Source organism: Suillus subalutaceus (assembly GCF_016647625.1).
Source record: "Suillus subalutaceus strain FC151 chromosome Unknown DFJ58scaffold_69, whole genome shotgun sequence".
NCBI lineage: Eukaryota > Fungi > Basidiomycota > Agaricomycetes > Boletales > Suillaceae > Suillus > Suillus subalutaceus.
Genome location: NW_024540318.1, coordinates 1 through 17307, shown reverse-complemented (window position 1 = coordinate 17307; position 17307 = coordinate 1). Strand labels below are relative to the sequence as shown.

Genomic DNA, 17307 nt, shown 5'->3' with positions numbered 1-17307 from the left:
ATTACTCGCCAAATTCCACCGACCTACTGTCGGGCAGTCGGCTGCTTAGTATTTTTTGGCGGTTTCGATTAGCACTTGGGTCCTGATTCCAGAAGCACCACCGTCCGGATCTCGTAGTATTGCTCGAGCTCAACTGCATCGTCTATAGGAAATGACACTTCCCAGCTAAAGCAAGTCCCCATTTCTCCTGTACGGCGCTCGCTCAGTTCTTTTCAGGACGGGTGTGTACATCCCCTAGGTACCCTCGTTCGTACGCGATGAACTCGTGCATCAACAGACTGAGGAGACCAAACTTCATCGGTATCGCACTCGGAGATTTTTTTCACGTCATTTTTTTTCCGGCGGCATCTCCCTTGTCTGACACCTTTGCGATTGTGTGAACTGGGAATATTAGTGCGTTTCGGTCAGTTAATAACACCCATTTTTGTTCTCGACAACCTTCGCTGATACCGTTGCTCTTCATTCAAATTGTAGGGCATAGTAGTCGTCCTATTTGATCCCATATGCCAGTGTCTTTCCGCATTCTAGGTATGAACGAGTAACTGAGTAAGGGTCCGATTCATAGTACTGAAACTGCAACTCCAGGATCATAACGTTCTGGTCATTTTATCGTTGGCATCAAGGAAGTACAGGATTCATAGAGCTATGTTCGAGTAGACAAAGAAGAAGTATGAACCGATGAAGTCGAGTAATTCGTTTCTTATTGCTCAGGCGTGCCTTCCTAAATCAGAGAGCGATCTTCCCCTCCCATCTTTCCCTCCCATTTGGGGCACTCGCTGCTGCGACACTTGTAAATTTCGCATTCAACTTATTGGCTTTTGAACACTGATTTGTGTCATATCGCTGATAAGCGCATCCCTCACTATAGCGGGATGGATTGACAATACGGTCCTCTGATCATCGTTCGGTTAGGAATTGAGAAGGGTCATTTTTATCGGTCGTAGGCTCGACATTTTGTCGCAGGCCGCCATGATTATGATAGAGAACTCACAGCTGACCATCCTTACAGGATTGTTACCGGAGAAATATATAACGGCAAAACGACTATTGCCTTTTCACCGTTTTAGGACAGGTTCCGTCGGATGCGTAGGTCAGTAGTCCGCGATATTACTTTCCCTCGTTTATATTACTTTTCAACGTGATGCACAACACTTCATTCACGTTTACAGCCTAAAGTAGTTGAGGCCTATCACCCCTTGCAGATGTCACGCACAAAGAACACAGTTCTCGGCATTCTCGATGATTCGTACAACGTCCAGAACCATGCGACAACGTAAGCGTGATCTTTTTTTGCTTGCAGGTGGTTTGAAGTTACGAAAAGGGATGGATGTGCACTCCCTTCTCGATCTTCACTTCCGTGTCCGAGCCATTCCGCAGCAGGGGGACGTGGACGTTGGCCCTTCGTTCGTGAGAATATATGCTATGAAATCTTCGTTTGGTTTTGTGCCTACATTTCACAATATTCACATCACCGAAACAATTCACGACGTGATTTGGGCGAGTGATCTTTGACAGCTTATCGCACGAATCATGATATAGTCCATCAGGAAAACTATTGTATTCCAGCTGGGACCACGGTGTACGGTGACCACTGGTAAGCATCGTGCCTCAAGATACTAAGGATTTGACGGTCACTGCCTTAGGTCGATCTTCTCGCGAGTGGTAATTGGTTGCACGTCTGCATACTACATATTGGTCACTACTCCAGATCACTTGGCCACTTTGAAATACCTAGCTCAAGTCTGTCTCAAACTCTCAATGTATAACCCAATTTACAACAATCAGTCATTTGAAAATGTTATGCAGTTGAACAATCGAAATTGATGGAGAATGAGCGAGATCAGGGTTAAGACGTGATAAAGCCGTCGGTCTGTCGCCGGCCAATTCACTAGGTGGCCTAGGAGACTACTTCGTTACATTGTGTGACTAGCTGTGCGAGTGAAGGTCGAATGAGTGTTATCCGAGAGTAACTCTTGAGTAGAAACAACTGTGAAATACAACGCGCATTTAATTATGACGCCGAATTGTGGAGTGTGAATTTGAATATCTTCACATCAAGACCGGCATCCACTCCAGCGGTATCCAGATCAAAGTATGTAGCTGAGGTGAAAGCGTGCGGAACTTCCTCCACACAAAGTTCTTTTACTAGGTGACTTGAATATTATATTCACCGCACGACAAAGGTCGAGGACTGCTCACCAGCCTCTGTCACAAAATACGCAAGCGTTTGCTCATTTCTGACTGTTAACGCCACCACTGCCATTCGAGCACTCTCGAAGGAAAGTGCAAGGCGGCAATGTTGGCGACCAGAGGTGGGACCAGAATCGGATCAAATACCTGGCTAGATTAGTGACAACCACGAAGCGGCAAATTTTGAGCCTTACTATATCAGCACCAATCACAACGCCCACGCTCGCTTTGGATAGAATGCTGTCATCATGCTCTCACTGCATGGCAGGGAAAGGGCATCGAACCAGTCAAGAGTGGAGAAGGTGATATTTGGGTGATTTGATGACTGATCTACGCGACAGTAAAGCAAACACGGTCTGAGTTGATCGAGACAAACGAGACAGAATACAAAATGAGACTGAAAGGGTACAAGGCAGAGCACATCAATTTGATTTACCCGAAGAGCTACAAGGATGAACGTTAACTGGGATAACTCACTGCAACGAAGTTGGACATTGTCGCGACACCTTGAAAGCACTCCGGCATTTACATCAGTCAACAGTACTGCAGGCAATGGCTGACGATGTGATTCATGACGCTCGTTAAATTTCTGTTGTATTGTCGCCACAATAATTCCAAGAAAACCGGACCCACAACCAAGCTCGAAGACCGTTTGATCACGAATCGTCTCTGGTTGCATGAAGAAATATGAAGGCCAGTCAAGGAATGGCACGGTGTGTCTACCGTACCGGCATTCGCAATGAGATAACTGGCAAGGACGAAACTTGCACACCAGGTCCTAAGCCCTGTCGTTCCGCTCTCGATGGTGGTACGAGACTCGAGTAGTGTGATGGTTTCGTGGCTGCTTCGATCGGTACAACCAAGTGAACTTAAAGGCTTCCAGTAATATGTCATGTACGAGTCCGGTGGGGGGACCACTAGGATCGCTGTGCAGTGAGGGACACAAAATGGAGATGATTAGAAGTACCTTCTCATGGCAAATAAACCTACGTCGAACCCGACATAAGGGACAAATAACGGTCATAAATTCGTGTGTCGATCTCGCCGTCCTTTATGTGTAATTGTGAATGAGTTGCCTTGCGCGTGGGACTGTAGCGTAGCTTGACCTCTTCGTCTTTGTCCATTCGTTCCAGGTGTTCAATTGACCACTTCCAAAATGATCGCTGGTATCTCCCGGAGGGTGGATACTGCTCCAGGGTGCGGGAGCGAGCAAAACCTGGTGTAAAAGAAAAGTGTGTACCTCAGTAAATGAATATTGAAACAGGAAATTTAAGGTGAAGTGGAGGAATCAATGCAGAAATATCCCTTCAGTAAAGCTAATAGCTCGTTGTTATTTCCATAGCAATACATCGTTGGTGAATGTCATGGTCATCTTCAATAATGCCCATCAAGCAGGCTGCACATCACTATCAGAGGCCTGCCCTAGAGTGTTTCACGTGATGCCGACCAGAAATGCCTCAAATTTTGCGCGTTCTGCGCCCAAATGTTCACTCGTTTGCGTATATCAGCTTCATACATCTCAGCGCACCTTGCGTTTACCATCTGCTCACAGATGTCCACGTAGAACATTCTTTCCAGTCTTTCGTCGCAAGAAAGGATGAATTTTTTGAGGCAGACGAGGAAGATGATGCCCTGGGGAAGCTATCCTAGAGGGCCTCAATCTACCAAACGATGCCGAAACCCCACAAACTCCTTCATATGAGAACTTGGATAGCAGGTGCCGGTCGCAAGTACCGTGATCCCGCCCCACGAAATTGGCTCAGCCCTGGAACGGTATGCTCAGGATAGTACCACAATGATGATTATGCTCACTACTTTTCATCCTTTTCCTCTTAACGAATCATTCCGTCCCCCTCCACCTGTCTCGGATGCTTTACGCACTCAAATCTATTTTGCTTATATGGCTGATCCCGAGGCTAATTCGGTGCGTGCTCTGGCTGCCAGACACCACCTCAGTATCAAACGTATCGATGCATTCTACGATTGAAAGGTTTAGAAGAATCGTGGAAAAAGGTGAGAACTCGTTATTTTCTTTCCTTTCTCAAGAACGTGATGAGCAACGTGAATTCGATTAGTCTTATAGACACATACATGGTTAAATCTACGCACCTTACTGATCTGCATCTTCCTTCTACTGGCCGCTTAATATTCAAATATACTGACTAATCTTATACTTTTCTTAGGTAAATTGCAACTGCTCACAATGTGGAATTGTTGACTGATTCCCCACCGAAAATTCTATTATGACGTGCAGGATGTGAGCACTATTTCCCTTGCCTTGAAAATACATTATTATTCGTGCAATTCAAACGCCTTACATCGTCTGGCACTGGTTCCACATTTCGACCCTATCTGAACCTATATGTTTGCTCCTCTTGTGACATTAACGCTCACACACTTGCAGGGTAAACCCATACAGACAGGTTTTGTGCAAGGCATGGAAAGTATCCTTGGCGTGCCTCAAACCAGAATTTTTACCACCCTTGATGAGTCGAAGCCTGTGCCCGTACAGTACGATACCACCAGCAGGGGGCTAAAATACATAGCGATAGATACGACGCAGTGGAGGCCGATCGAGAAGACGAAGAAGCCGGTGGCTTCGACTGGGCGCGACAAAGGTACCAGCGGATGTTTTGGGAGACTGTGCCCGAGGGCAAGGTTTGTTGATTATTTCTTTCGATGTACAAGTGAACTAATTTATCTACTAGGACCCAATCATGCCAGGCGTTTTGGATGCCGCGACAAAATCAGCCGCTGCTACCTCTGAGAACAAGACAAAGACGAAATATTGTCGAACGTCCTGGACGCCCAACAATCAAATTCATTGATGTTGGCAACATGTTCATAGATCTCAAAGAGCAGGAGCGTCGTGCCAAGGAGAGCGAGCGCAGGGCGACGGTTCGATCACGAAGAAAAGATCGTCAATGGATGGCCAACTGACGTGGGGATATCGTCCTCTTTTCATTGTTGTGTTCGGAGTCAGATCGTGCTTACCGTAGGGCATTCGTTTCTTATATACAACCAATAATATAGTGCGACTGTCGGGATCTGTATATGCTACTCGTCCACTTTTGCACATTGCCATTTCAATGGATGGTTACAGTTTATGATAAATTGTCACATCAGATTGCCAGCTGAGTCAAGGTCATCAATATTTAATACTTGTGTGTGATAGCCCTTATGCCGCATCATCATCACCGTAGTGATCGCACTGGTTAGCGCTACTGACCCGCAGTCGAAGTAAACGGTCTATCGATCGACAGTGCATTACTCGCACGGATTGCAGCGCCGTGTTACAACTGCATAATGGCTGCAAAAATGTATGTATGAGGAATAGAACCAAGTACATTGGAGATGTCGAAAATGAAGGCATGTATGTACTGAAGTCGACACGCTTTAAGCTTGATTGAGGTAGTCCGTAAGTCCCCTCGCCGGGTAGATCTTTATCCTTTCAATGTTTCATAAGCCTGTTGTGCAGCCGCGTCCTGAGCAGCACTTCTGGTGGGGGGCAGAAGCGTGGCCGTAATTTACATCGTCAACTTATAGTATGTTAGCATCTGCATCCTCGACTCCTCTAGCAAGCGAACGCACTGTAGATAGTCGCATACCACATTGTGGCATTGGGAGGGCCTTGTGAATAGACCTCCCACTTGACATGTTCAGGTGCAGAGGGACCGTACCTCTTCTGAAATTCGTTGTTCAACCTCGTACGGGGGTCTGGAGGTCAATGAGTGGACACATCCTGCACGTCGAACAGATGAGTGGAAGACATACGGTCATTGTCAGACATCGCTGCTGGAATTTGGGGTACGAGTATTTCCAGTGGAAACTAGACGAGAGGATTCCTCAAGGCAACGATCACGACAGGCGCCAGGTCAGTGCGATTCGGTGTTCATGCACATGCCCGGTCCTGTCAATATTTCCCACACACCACATACGAATCGTGCTGCAATTTTGATGTTGCAATCTCGAGACGATTCAGTACGTGCTCTTCAAGTTCAAGTTGGGCTTCGCGATGTGCGAATAATGTATGGTGCGTCACGGTCGTCCGTATGTATCCGCCGTTAATCATTGGCTCTGTCGAGTCTAGGATAATCTTCCTCCCTGCAAGGTTTGGAAGGTATTACTGTGTCATCTGCCTTCGAGGCACTATCATAACCTTAGGCTACTCACCCCGCAAGCAAATCACACATGGGACTCCGGCTTGGTGCAAGCTTCCATTTAGCTGCAGGCCTAGATGTCGATAAGTTAGAACAAGCGGGCTCGAGGGGCGCATGGTTTTGAGTATGCGGTAGGTTGTGAGGTGGATCGGGTGTCTTCGAACTTCGGAATCGCGGGGCGTCGCAATAAGGGTGGAAATATCGGTAGCGGAGATGGGTTAAGAGACGTGGTGTACATGTGTAACACCAATTAGTGAGTTATCCTTGGATTTGGAGCATCAGATTGATCAGACTTATAGCGGGACAACTTGAAGTAGCTTCTCGTCTGCTGCTACACCGTGACATGCACGCGACGCATCACGTGCCTTCCTGTCAGGCCAACTATAACCTTACCGGTCTGCTTCGGTCTACTGATGAGTCATTCCGATAGTTCACCGTTGGAATGTCTCATATATATATAATCGTTATATTATGCGATTTGTTGAGACTCGAAGGGAAGTAGAAGTTAAGTGGAAGCATAAACACCAATGCTCGGCCGGGACGTGTAGTAGACGCCACGCCACATCATGATAGTCTCCTGTAGTACTCACCACCGCATTTATGTTCGTACTCTGGGCTACTAACACAGAGGAGCACGTCGAAGCACAACGGACCATCAACATATCATGGAAGAAAGGGGATCTATATCTATTAGCTCACAACGGGTGCACTTCTAGTATAGACGATGCTGTACGACTGTATGAGTAGTAGAAGTAGCTAGATCTCTGAAGAGGAATAAAAATGATGGCGTATGTGTATTGGAGTAGCCATGCTTCATCACCGGGACCTTTCACTTTTCAGGTGATTATATGCCATTTCCGCAGCTTGGTCTTGAGCACCACCTCTAGTGCGGGCTTCAGCGCAACCATGATTGATATCATCAACTGCATGACGTATTGGTTAGCGTACACATCTTTGACACCTTAGAAATCAACCTTACTGTAGACAGTCGCATTCCATGTTAAAGCGTTGGGAGGGCCTTGCGAATAGACCTCCCACGTGACATGCTCAAGTGCAGAGGGACCATACCTCTTCTGCAATTCGTTGTTCAACTTCGTGCGGGGGTCTGGAAGTCAATGGCTCAGGGAACATCCTGCATGTCGAAAAAATGAGTGGGGGACGTACGGGAATTGTCAGACATCGCTGCTTGGAATTTGGGTACGAGTGTTGTAGATGACAGAAAATATGTAGGACTTGCCGGATAATGAGCTACATCATGTCTGTCTCCCCCTTTATATATGCAGAGTATGCACACCTCGTCAAGCCGTGACTGTAAACGAAAGCAAGGGCGGCCAGACGAATTTGATTATTGGCAAGGACATTGCGGCCTCATACATCTCCCCGATTCCGGCGACGACGGTTGTGGAGGTGGAGAAAATGAAAACGCACGCTCGGTCATATTCAGGGGAAAAAGTGACCGATCTGGAAGACTGCTTGGCATCACAGACAGACGCTGCCCAATGGTTGCTTTTTGCGCATTCGTGATTCCGTATATTGGCGCTAGAATACCGTCCAACCTGCCAAGCTGTATGATATATCAAAGCAAGTTTCCGAGTCACGCACTTGCTGCGCTTTCCCTATCAAGGGTTCTTGGAAGGCCATGTGGTGGAAGGTTGCAACGGTTTCTCGCAATTTATCAACTACCGATTGCCAATCCGCAGGTGGATTGAGCTAATGGCAGATGTAGACAAATGCATCACGCACGAAGCGCCTTGATAAGCGAGGCAACATGACATATTTGTATTTGAACGTTTGAACAACTGAGGGATGTCAAATGATATCAAGTCTGGCAGAGCGAGAGTCTAAAACATGGTGGTAGTACTTAATCGTGCCTGCCTGACTATTAATGTTTTCTGGTAGCCTGATCGCTATTCTGTTATCAAAGGGTACTGACAAAGTATCAGTTTTTACGCGTAGTACGCATTATCTGAAGTTCGTGGGCGTGTGTGGGTACATATCTTAATTAATATTCTGGTGGTGGTGGATGAAATGAGGTGTTTAAAATTAGTAATCATTAGAAGCCTCGGGTTTCAAAACCCAACGTCAATTTTTTTGCAAATACTCCATATGTGATCATGACATGTGATCAAAGCGGCTAGCATCATCCTCCGCGCGCACTCAACTCTATAAGTTTTTTATATATCTCATTCGTGTTCTAACTGTTAATAGCCTTCTGCATCAACGCCGTTTCGCAATATTTTGTATAGTGTGGCTTTCATTTTCTCATTTTCTCTTATCTCCGCCGGTTCACGTCATGCCCTTCGCCTTGTCGCTGTTATATCCAGTACTTGTCCCTCGCATATCTATATATCTACTTACTTCACTTCTGTGCTCATTGGCTATAGCGAGTGTACTGAGCTGCAGCAGTGCAATTTGATGTGCCCATTATCGTGGTCAAACGGAGCCTACAATTACCGTACAATAGGGGTAACAAGGCCAGTAGGAGTATGTGTATGAGTTCATTACCCACACAAGACCACCGCACAATTGTCACAACAACCGTACTAGTAGCACATATCGAACATCGGGGTCTACTGTGTGATACACATCTAACATGGTTGGTAGGAGTATGTATAAAACCTCGCTGCATGCTCGGCCGCCATGCATTGTAACTCGCAAGTCCAACACAAATCTGTCATGTGTTTGTGGGGATGGCAGCAATTACACATCTTGTACGGTATTACGTGGTATGCACAGCTTTGATTTCTATTTATTGATGGGGTAGATCTTCCTTGTCTCAAACGATTATAAACCCGTTGCACAGCCATGTCCTGGGTAACACTTCTGGTGAGGGCCGAAGCGTGATTCAGACTGTCAGCTGTACACGGTGGTATTGGTTAGTATGCGTATTTTTGACCTCTGGCAATCAAACGTGCTAGTACAGCGGGACCATAAATCATGCAATTCGTGACTCAGTAGCGGCGTTCTTCAACCTCGTGCGAGGGTCTGGAGGTTAACGAGGAAGTACATCCTGCACGTTAAAAAAATGAGTGGAAGACATACGGTCATTAAGATTGCTACACATTACCCCTGGAATTTGGGTGCGAGTCATGTTTCCAATAGTAGACGAGAGAATTCCTCAAGGCAACGACAGACGCCTGGCAGGTTATGTTATGATTCGGTGTTCAAAGATTCCCGGCCCTGCCAACATTTCCCTCGCGTAGATATATGAATGGTGCTACACTTCTGGTGTTGCAATTTTGAGACGATCGGTATATTTGAGGCACTTATCAAAACCCGCTCACCTACGGGACTCCCGCTTGACGCGGGCTTCCATTTGACTGCCGGCCTAGATAATAATAAGCTAGATCAAGTTGGCCTGAGAGGAGCATTATTTTTAGTATGTGGCAGGTAAGTTGTGAGGTGGATCGGGCGTCTCTGAGCTAGAAGATATGCGAAACAGGAGAGCGGTTGAGATAGAGGAAGAATATTGCAGGTAGCAGAAATGGGATAAAAGATTTGGTGTACCTGTATAACACCAACTAGTACTTACGCTATCCTTAGAGTCGAAGTATTGGATGGATCAGACTAGTACAGAGACACGTAGCTTCTCCTCTAAGGTTTACTCGTGACAGTTCAGTGACACGGTACGCGTAGCATCACGTGCCTTCCTGTCAGGCCAACCATAGCCTAATCAGTAATTACCCCTAAATGCTCCGGTCTACTGATGGGCCATTCCGATAGTTGGAATGTCTATTATAAAATTGATATATGAAGCGATTTATCGAGACTCATAGTGAGGTGGAAGTTAAGTGGAAGCACAAGTACAGTGCTCGGGACGTGTGGTAGACCCCACACCGCATCATGGTCTTCTCTACTCACCACCAGGCACAAAGGGGCACGTCGAAGCACAACGAGCCAAAAATGTATGGAAGAAACGGGATCTATATCTATTAACTCACAACAGATACACTTCTAGTATGGACAGCGCTATACTACGACTGTATGATAACAAAACCGTATGAGTAATAGAAATAGCTAGATGTCTGAAGAGGATGAAAATTTGATAGCACACGTGTATCGGAATCATCATGCTTGATTGCCGCAACTCATCGGGCCCTTTCACGTCTCAGGAAGTCATATGCCTGGCCCGCAGCCTCGTCTTGAGCACCACCTCTGGTGGGGGATGCAGCATGGCCGTAATTCATATCGTCAACTGTATGGCGTATCGGTTAGTGTACACATCTTTGACTCCCTAGAAATCAACCGTACTATAGACGGTCGCATCCCATATTAAATTGTTGGGAGGGCCTTGCGAATAGACCTCCCACCTGACATGGTCTTGTGCAGAGGGACCATAAATCTTCTGTAATTCGTTGTTCAACCTCTGACGGGGGTCTGGAGGTCAATGAGCGGACACATCCTGCATATTGAACAACTAAGTAGAGGACGTACGGTCATCGCCAGACATCGCTGATAGAATTTGGGTACGAGTGTTGTAGATGGTATAAAATGTGTAGGACTTGCCGGATAATGAGCTGTATCATGTTTCTTCCTTGATATCTGGAGAATGAGATCGCAATATCCTTGCTTGCGTTTGCAGCGCCTGCTTGATGAGCTATGCATACATTTCCCCGGTTCCGGTGTGGACGGTTGGGGAGGTGGAGGAAATGAAGTGTCAGCAAGACGTAGCGCTCGATATTTCCGATCAAATCAGAGTGAAAAGACGACGGTTCTGGAAGACTGTTTGGCACTATAAGCAGACGCTGCCCAATGTTGGCTTTTTGCGGCTTCGGGATTCCGTACATTGCCGTTAGAAAACAAGCCAACCTGCCAAGCTGTATAGATAAAAACAAGTTTCACGCACTGGCCGCGCTTTCCCTATCAAGGGTTCTTGGAAAGCCATGTGGTGGAAGGTTGCAACGGTGATTCGCAAAATATTAATTACCGATTGCCAATCCGCAGGTGGATTGAGTTAATGGAGGCTAATGGCAGGTGTAGAAAGATATATCACGCATGAAGCGCTTTGATATCATGTATTAAGTGATGCAACGTGATACTGATATTTGAACAGCTGAGGGATGTCAATATATCAAGATTCAAGTCTGGCAGAGCGATATAGAGACGGTCTAGACTCGTGACCAGTCTGTCTATATGAGGCAAGCCATTGTGACAGTTCGGTGACACGGTGCGTGTCACATCACGTGCCACCTTGCCAGCCATAGCTTTACCCCTAAATGTTCCGGTTTACTATTCCGATAGTTCACCGTTGGAATGTTTATTATAAAATTGATATATGAAGCGACTTGTCGAAACTCGTAGTGACGTGGAAGTTATGTAAGTGGCATGATAGTCTCCTCTACTCACCACCGGCTACTGACACAAAAGAGCACGTCGAAGCGCGACGGGCCAAAAACGTATCACGGAAGAAAGGGGATCTATATCTATTAACTCACGACAGGTGCACTAAGTACCATATTACGACTGTATGATAACGAAACTGAATGAGTAATAGAAGTAGCTATATGTCTGAAGAGGACTTTTCAAGCATCAGGGAATCATATGCCTTGGCCGCAGCCTTGTCTTGAGCCCCACTTTTATTGTTGGATTCACCGTAGCCGTATTCCATATCATTAACTGTATGACGTATTGATTAGGGTACACATCTTTGACTAGAGGTCAACCATACTGTAGACTCTCGCATGCCATGTTGAAGCATTGGCAGGGCCTCGCGAATTGATATCCCACTTGATATGGTCTTTTGTAGAGGGACCATAAATCTTCTGTAATTCATTGTTCAACCTCTGACGGGGGTCTGGAGGTCAATGAGCGGACACATCCTGCATGTTGAACAACCATGCAGAGGACGTACGGTCATCGCCAGACATCGCTGATAGAATTTGAGTACGAGTGTTGTAGATGGTAGAAAATGTGTAGGACTTGCCGGATAATGAGCTGTATCATGTCTCTTCCTTTATATATGGAGAATGAAGTCGCAATATCCTTGCCAATGACCAAATTCGTCTGGCTGCCAGTTATCCTTGCTTGCATTACAGCCTCGGCTTGATGAACTATACATACATTTCCCCGGTTCCGGCGTGGACGGTTGGGGAGGTGGAGGAACAACAAGACGTAGCGCTCGATACTGCCGATCAAATCAGGGTGAAAAAACGACGGATCTAGAAGACTGCTTGACACCATAACTTAAAGTAGACGCTGCCCAATGTTGGCTTTTTGCGCCTTCGGGATTCCGTACATTAATACTGCCGCTAGAATACAAGCCAACCTGCCAAGCTGTATAGTTAATAACAAGTTTCACTCACTGACTGCGCTTTCCATATCAAGGATTCTTGGAAGGCCATGTGATGGAAGAGGGTGGAAGGTTGCAACGGTGACTCGCAAAATATTAATTACCGATTGCCATTCCGCAGGTGGATTGAACTAATGGAGGCAAATGGCAGGTGTATAAAGATATATCACGCATGAAGCGCTTTCGTATCATGTTATTAAGTGAGGCAACGTGACACTGATATTTGACCAACTGAGGGATGTCAAATTGTCAATATATCACGTCTGGGCCACTGGCAAAGCGATAAGGGAAAAATGCAAGAATCTGAAACACGTGACGGTGGTGCCACTAGTATCTAATCGTACCCACCTGCCAATGCCTTCCGGTAGCCTGATTGCTAGGCTATGAAAGGCTGCTTACAAGGTATCGTTTCTGGGCGTAGTAAGCAGTAAAATCCGAAGTTCGAGGGCGTGTGTGGGTGTATAACAGTGGTGCACTGTGCACCGGTGGTGGATGGAATGAATTGTTACCTTACAAGGCATAATTGTGTGGCTGTACGTTCCCAGTTGACCCCGTGAGAGTTAATAACTTTTAGCTGGCGCCAGTCCTCGACTCGCCTATGTTCTGTGTTCATCGACTCAACTGGTCTTTTGCATTGGCAAATGACTGCTAATTCTATGTGATTCTACTGTTGCATGATGTTCTTCGACTCGTACTGCGGACGTCCATCTTCACCAGCCTTAGCCAAGTGATAAGCGTGACTGGACAGAAATCTATTGCAGCTTCAAACTTTCAAAACCTGCTCAACACTCTTTTGCCACGCCTTGAACATTTACTCATGGATGGATCCTTCAAGGTCTATCTTAAGTAGTTGTAGCCAACTGGCACCAGAACATATTAGAATTCTTGGGTGGTGCGGATTCAAAACCTGCTGACAGATGTCTTATCAAACCTAGGCCTTGACATTCACTTGTGGACAATTCTTCGGAGCTTCATCTCGCGTCCTGGCCAAAGTGATTACCACAACGGAACCGAAATCTGTTTCTCCTGGACTGCGCAGGTTGAAACCTGCCGGCGACCAGTTTTGTCTCTCGGAACACATCTTGACATTCGCTCATGGATGGTTTCGTTGCAGGTTCCTCTAACTGATCTTAGTCAAGTGGTTAGTGATCGCAACAGAATCAAAATCTGTTTCTCTTTAACTGTGCAGGTTCGAAACTTGCTATATGACAGTTCTTTTTTTCTATCAACACGCCTTAAAGATTCGCTCATACGGATGGTTTCCTCGGAGGTTAATGTCAACCTCGTCCTCGATCAAACACTGTAGCCGTGGGAAGTTGAACCCAGCTATATCGTCGTCGATCATCGATGATCTCATAGTTCCACCGTGACGGTCGTTGACAGTGACCCTATTAGCTAAGCATATTAGTGGTAAGTAGCGGAGGCTCTCCTGTTTGTTTAAAAACATCGCATCCTGACCCTTCAGATCTCATACTCGATTCATCATGGCTACTGCACTTAAAGACTCGATTCTAGTTCCAGCTCCGGTGCTTAAGGGTGCTTCTGCAGCTCGACCCACTACCGCCAACTCTCAACCTAGAAAAAAGAAGAATATGATTGCCCCTGATCAGTTGAATCATCTCCTCGATAGTTTTCGTCAAGTTTGTAGCGGGGAATCCGGGGATTTCGCCCTCAGGTATGTGGTACCGATCAAGCTTATCGCATTGCGTAACCCGACTCTACTTTCTCGTCCTTAAGGCCAACGTGTATGCCAAAAGGCCCTTCGTTTTATCATGAACCAAGATCGACACCACGATATGAGGTAGGCGCCCGATGTACTTGTATGGCATAGTATTGATCATCATCACTTCTCAGGAGTTTTCTGGGATTCGGCGGGTCGAGTACGAAGAATTAGAGCGTTTCATCGACGAGACTTGTAATTTCGGTTTAAAACCAAGGTGGGTTTTAAAAAGTTGTTCTGTCACGTCAGTTCTTACCCCAATACCGCAGATTGACGTACTTCAACGACGACACTCTGATCATCGAAATGCCTTCGGCAGTACACGAAGCTCCTCTGGTTGCTCTGCATACAGCACTCACGTGTTTCCTGCAGAGCATTCCCTTTGACCGTCAAGCAATCAATGCAAACGTTATGACTAATATACATGCATCGGATTCACTTGTTCCCGACATGCGAATTTCCCTTCAAACCTGCGCCCTCAGGTCGGCGGCGCTAAGGTTATCACCTACGGCCTTGCAGAGACGGCGTTCTCGCAGCATTACGACACCTTGGCAGAAAAGTTACAAGACGCATCATCGAAAATCCTTCCTTATCACTGGCAATCGCCATTGTAATTTTCGAAAACCAACCCTATCGTTCGCCAAATAGTGACTCAGATACGGCACGTAGTCTATTACGGGAGCCGTCGAAACGTGCAGCAGAAGACTTCGTTTCCATGGCAGGCTGCCACCCGGCCTTGAACGCATCGGTCATTGTAGAGAACCATGTATGGTGCTCGATATCATCGGTTTGGTTCAAGGTTTGGGTGCGTGGGGATGATCCCATAGACATCTTCTCAAACGATTTAACTCTGGTTGCGGATGGGGTAATACTATCATTCCCGGTAATATGTACACGGTTGCTGATATGCAAAACTTTATAACACTTCAACATCGTGCTCAACTGGTGTCGAAAAAATTCAGGTGTATGCAGAGTACCTAGAAATGATGTTTTGTACAAGTAGAATAAAAATTTCTTGGATGTTGCAGCTGCGAGAGATGAAATAGTGATAATTTGCAACCTTGGTCCAACACAAATCACCCAGATCCCAAAGATCCTGCCAAGGTATTCGCAAAATTTTACCCGGGGCATAATGAACACCTTATAGGGATGTAAGAACACCAACTCGATAAAGGTTACTCTCTTGTGTTGAGGTGCTACAGTGGTAGAATCAACGACGAGTACAAAAACGTGACACCAGACAGGGGAGATGCGTAAGTAATTCAATCTCCTCCTCGGCACATCCGGCATCTATCCTCTGCAGCAGTCAAGTCTCACAGAGTCGCATCATTCTCTCCAATGGCACCACACCGCAGGCAAGCAGCCCAGACAAAAGCCGAAAAAGATGCCATTCGCGAGGCCAACATCAAAGCTGCTATCCAAGCTGTTAGAGAGAAGAGGGCTAAAAACCTCTCAGCTGCAGCTGGCCAGTTCAACGTGCCATACCATACCCTTCGTCGACGTGCACAGAACCTTACGAAACCTCATTTAAAGGCCCACAAATTCCAAAGCGAGATCGGCGAGCAGAACAGGAGCGTTCTCAAGCTGCATTCACCGGCACAATCAAGACCAAGAAGCTGGAGGAGCTACGCGACTTAGCCGCAGCCTTGCGGTTACCTGAGACTGGACTCAAGGCTGAGGTGTTCCAGCGGATTCTCCAGCACTTTGACGGCAACACTGACCTCAAGACAAATCCACGGTATGAGGGTTTATTCAACCCTACCCGTTCTCGCAGGCGCCGTCTCGATAACGGTGATAACACTGCGGAATTACCGCAGGACGCGATTCCCCCATCAAATCCAGTTCGCGAGCCGTTCGGATACCAACCTCAGCCTGCACCTCAACCCTCGATGTCGAGAAACGAATTTCCCCCACCTGGGTATGCACCCCTACATTATCCAATGCAGCATCCTGCACCTCAGCCTCAACATATTTCGCACCCTCACTTTGCACCGGCGAGTCGCAGTAGCGCAGATTTCCGAGTTGGTGATATGGTGCAGACTCAGCACAGGTATGCAGGGCATCAATTTTATCCAGAAGGCTATCAGCAACACCAGTACTACAATCATAGTCAGTAGTAGATGAACCATGGTACTCAATGATTTGCCGTATCCACCATTTTCGAGCCTTTCGCGATCCACAACGCTTCAAGAAGTTCAAAGTTTCAAGCCTGCGCTCGGAGAGTGAAAGTCACCTGTGCCGCTACTGTGCCGAGGCGTGACAAGACGTGACCATACTTTTGCAGATTAGAGGTGGACCCTGAGTTTTATCGGGTTTGCTCCGACACCACACCACATTATCCTAAAAATCAGTAAAAATCAGATCTATGTAGAGGAGATACGAATACATGATGGGGCAAATTTTCAAAAGAAAATGTGATGTGGTTGAGGAGTTACAAAAGATTTACTGAAAGTTTTGCATATAACCGGGAATGATAGTATATCCTTTTCATTTCAAGATTCCCGTGTAGCTAACGTTATTTTAACAGTTCCTGTACCCACAAGATACTATGACCCCAGCGTTAGCAATGTTGGAGAAAGATATACATACATACATACGATAGACAAGCGGGAGCAAGCCCCTCGCGAAAAGGGTTGTGTCCAGCATAGGGTCTTCGACCCTAAAAGGACAATAAATCTGATTAAAAAATAAAAATAAAAATAAAAAGTTGCCAAGGACGTCTGGTTTTCGAACCTGTAGCTAATTGTCCTCGCTTAGGTCTCGATGAAACGCAGACTGCGAGGATATAGCCAGCAATTCGGGGACCCCGTTGTGAGTACAAGGAGCCCCCAGTGAAATTTGGACCCCGAAAAACAACGAGGCCGAGACTGTGCCTACTATACAAGTGCCATAACTCCAGCTATAATGAGGGAGGGAGGGAGGGAGATATAAGTACAGGATTTGACAGA

The 17307-nt window shown here is 46.4% G+C and overlaps 6 protein-coding genes across 6 annotated transcripts; 3 read left to right on the top strand and 3 right to left on the bottom strand.

Moving 5' to 3' along the window:
• Window positions 1-1652: 1652 nt before the first annotated feature.
• On the bottom strand, window positions 1653-3556 carry DFJ58DRAFT_793355 (uncharacterized protein; the record flags this gene model as incomplete). The annotated part of the gene is made up of 10 exons (XM_041390401.1): window positions 1653-2145; window positions 2200-2272; window positions 2308-2337; window positions 2385-2416; window positions 2449-2520; window positions 2668-2859; window positions 2919-3116; window positions 3188-3239; window positions 3297-3380; window positions 3539-3556. 10 exons carry the CDS (start codon window positions 3554-3556, stop codon window positions 2012-2014), a joined length of 885 nt encoding a protein of 294 aa, XP_041242753.1. The 3' UTR covers window positions 1653-2011.
• A 438-nt stretch (window positions 3557-3994) lies between these two features.
• On the top strand, window positions 3995-5130 carry DFJ58DRAFT_716771 (uncharacterized protein; the record flags this gene model as incomplete). Its single annotated transcript, XM_041384262.1, has 5 exons — window positions 3995-4154; window positions 4181-4203; window positions 4595-4701; window positions 4743-4848; window positions 4942-5130. 5 exons carry the CDS (start codon window positions 3995-3997, stop codon window positions 5128-5130), a joined length of 585 nt encoding a protein of 194 aa, XP_041242752.1.
• A 5308-nt stretch (window positions 5131-10438) lies between these two features.
• Window positions 10439-10800, bottom strand: DFJ58DRAFT_729157 (uncharacterized protein; the record flags this gene model as incomplete). The annotated part of the gene is made up of 3 exons (XM_041385707.1): window positions 10439-10545; window positions 10602-10727; window positions 10785-10800. The coding sequence occupies 3 exons, from the start codon at window positions 10798-10800 to the stop codon at window positions 10439-10441; spliced, it is 249 nt and encodes an 82-aa protein (XP_041242751.1).
• A 1050-nt stretch (window positions 10801-11850) lies between these two features.
• On the bottom strand, window positions 11851-12217 carry DFJ58DRAFT_729156 (uncharacterized protein; the record flags this gene model as incomplete). The annotated part of the gene is made up of 3 exons (XM_041385706.1): window positions 11851-11966; window positions 12019-12144; window positions 12202-12217. 3 exons carry the CDS (start codon window positions 12215-12217, stop codon window positions 11851-11853), a joined length of 258 nt encoding a protein of 85 aa, XP_041242750.1.
• Window positions 12218-14048: 1831 nt separating this feature from the next.
• Window positions 14049-15383, top strand: DFJ58DRAFT_793333 (uncharacterized protein). The gene is made up of 5 exons (XM_041390400.1): window positions 14049-14318; window positions 14494-14576; window positions 14629-14800; window positions 14842-14885; window positions 14927-15383. The coding sequence occupies exons 1-5, from the start codon at window positions 14124-14126 to the stop codon at window positions 15279-15281; spliced, it is 849 nt and encodes a 282-aa protein (XP_041242749.1). The 5' UTR covers window positions 14049-14123; the 3' UTR covers window positions 15282-15383.
• A 280-nt stretch (window positions 15384-15663) lies between these two features.
• On the top strand, window positions 15664-16713 carry DFJ58DRAFT_746398 (uncharacterized protein; the record flags this gene model as incomplete). Its single annotated transcript, XM_041387461.1, has 3 exons — window positions 15664-15860; window positions 15893-16409; window positions 16644-16713. Exons 1-3 carry the CDS (start codon window positions 15698-15700, stop codon window positions 16711-16713), a joined length of 750 nt encoding a protein of 249 aa, XP_041242748.1. The 5' UTR covers window positions 15664-15697.
• Window positions 16714-17307: the final 594 nt, after the last annotated feature.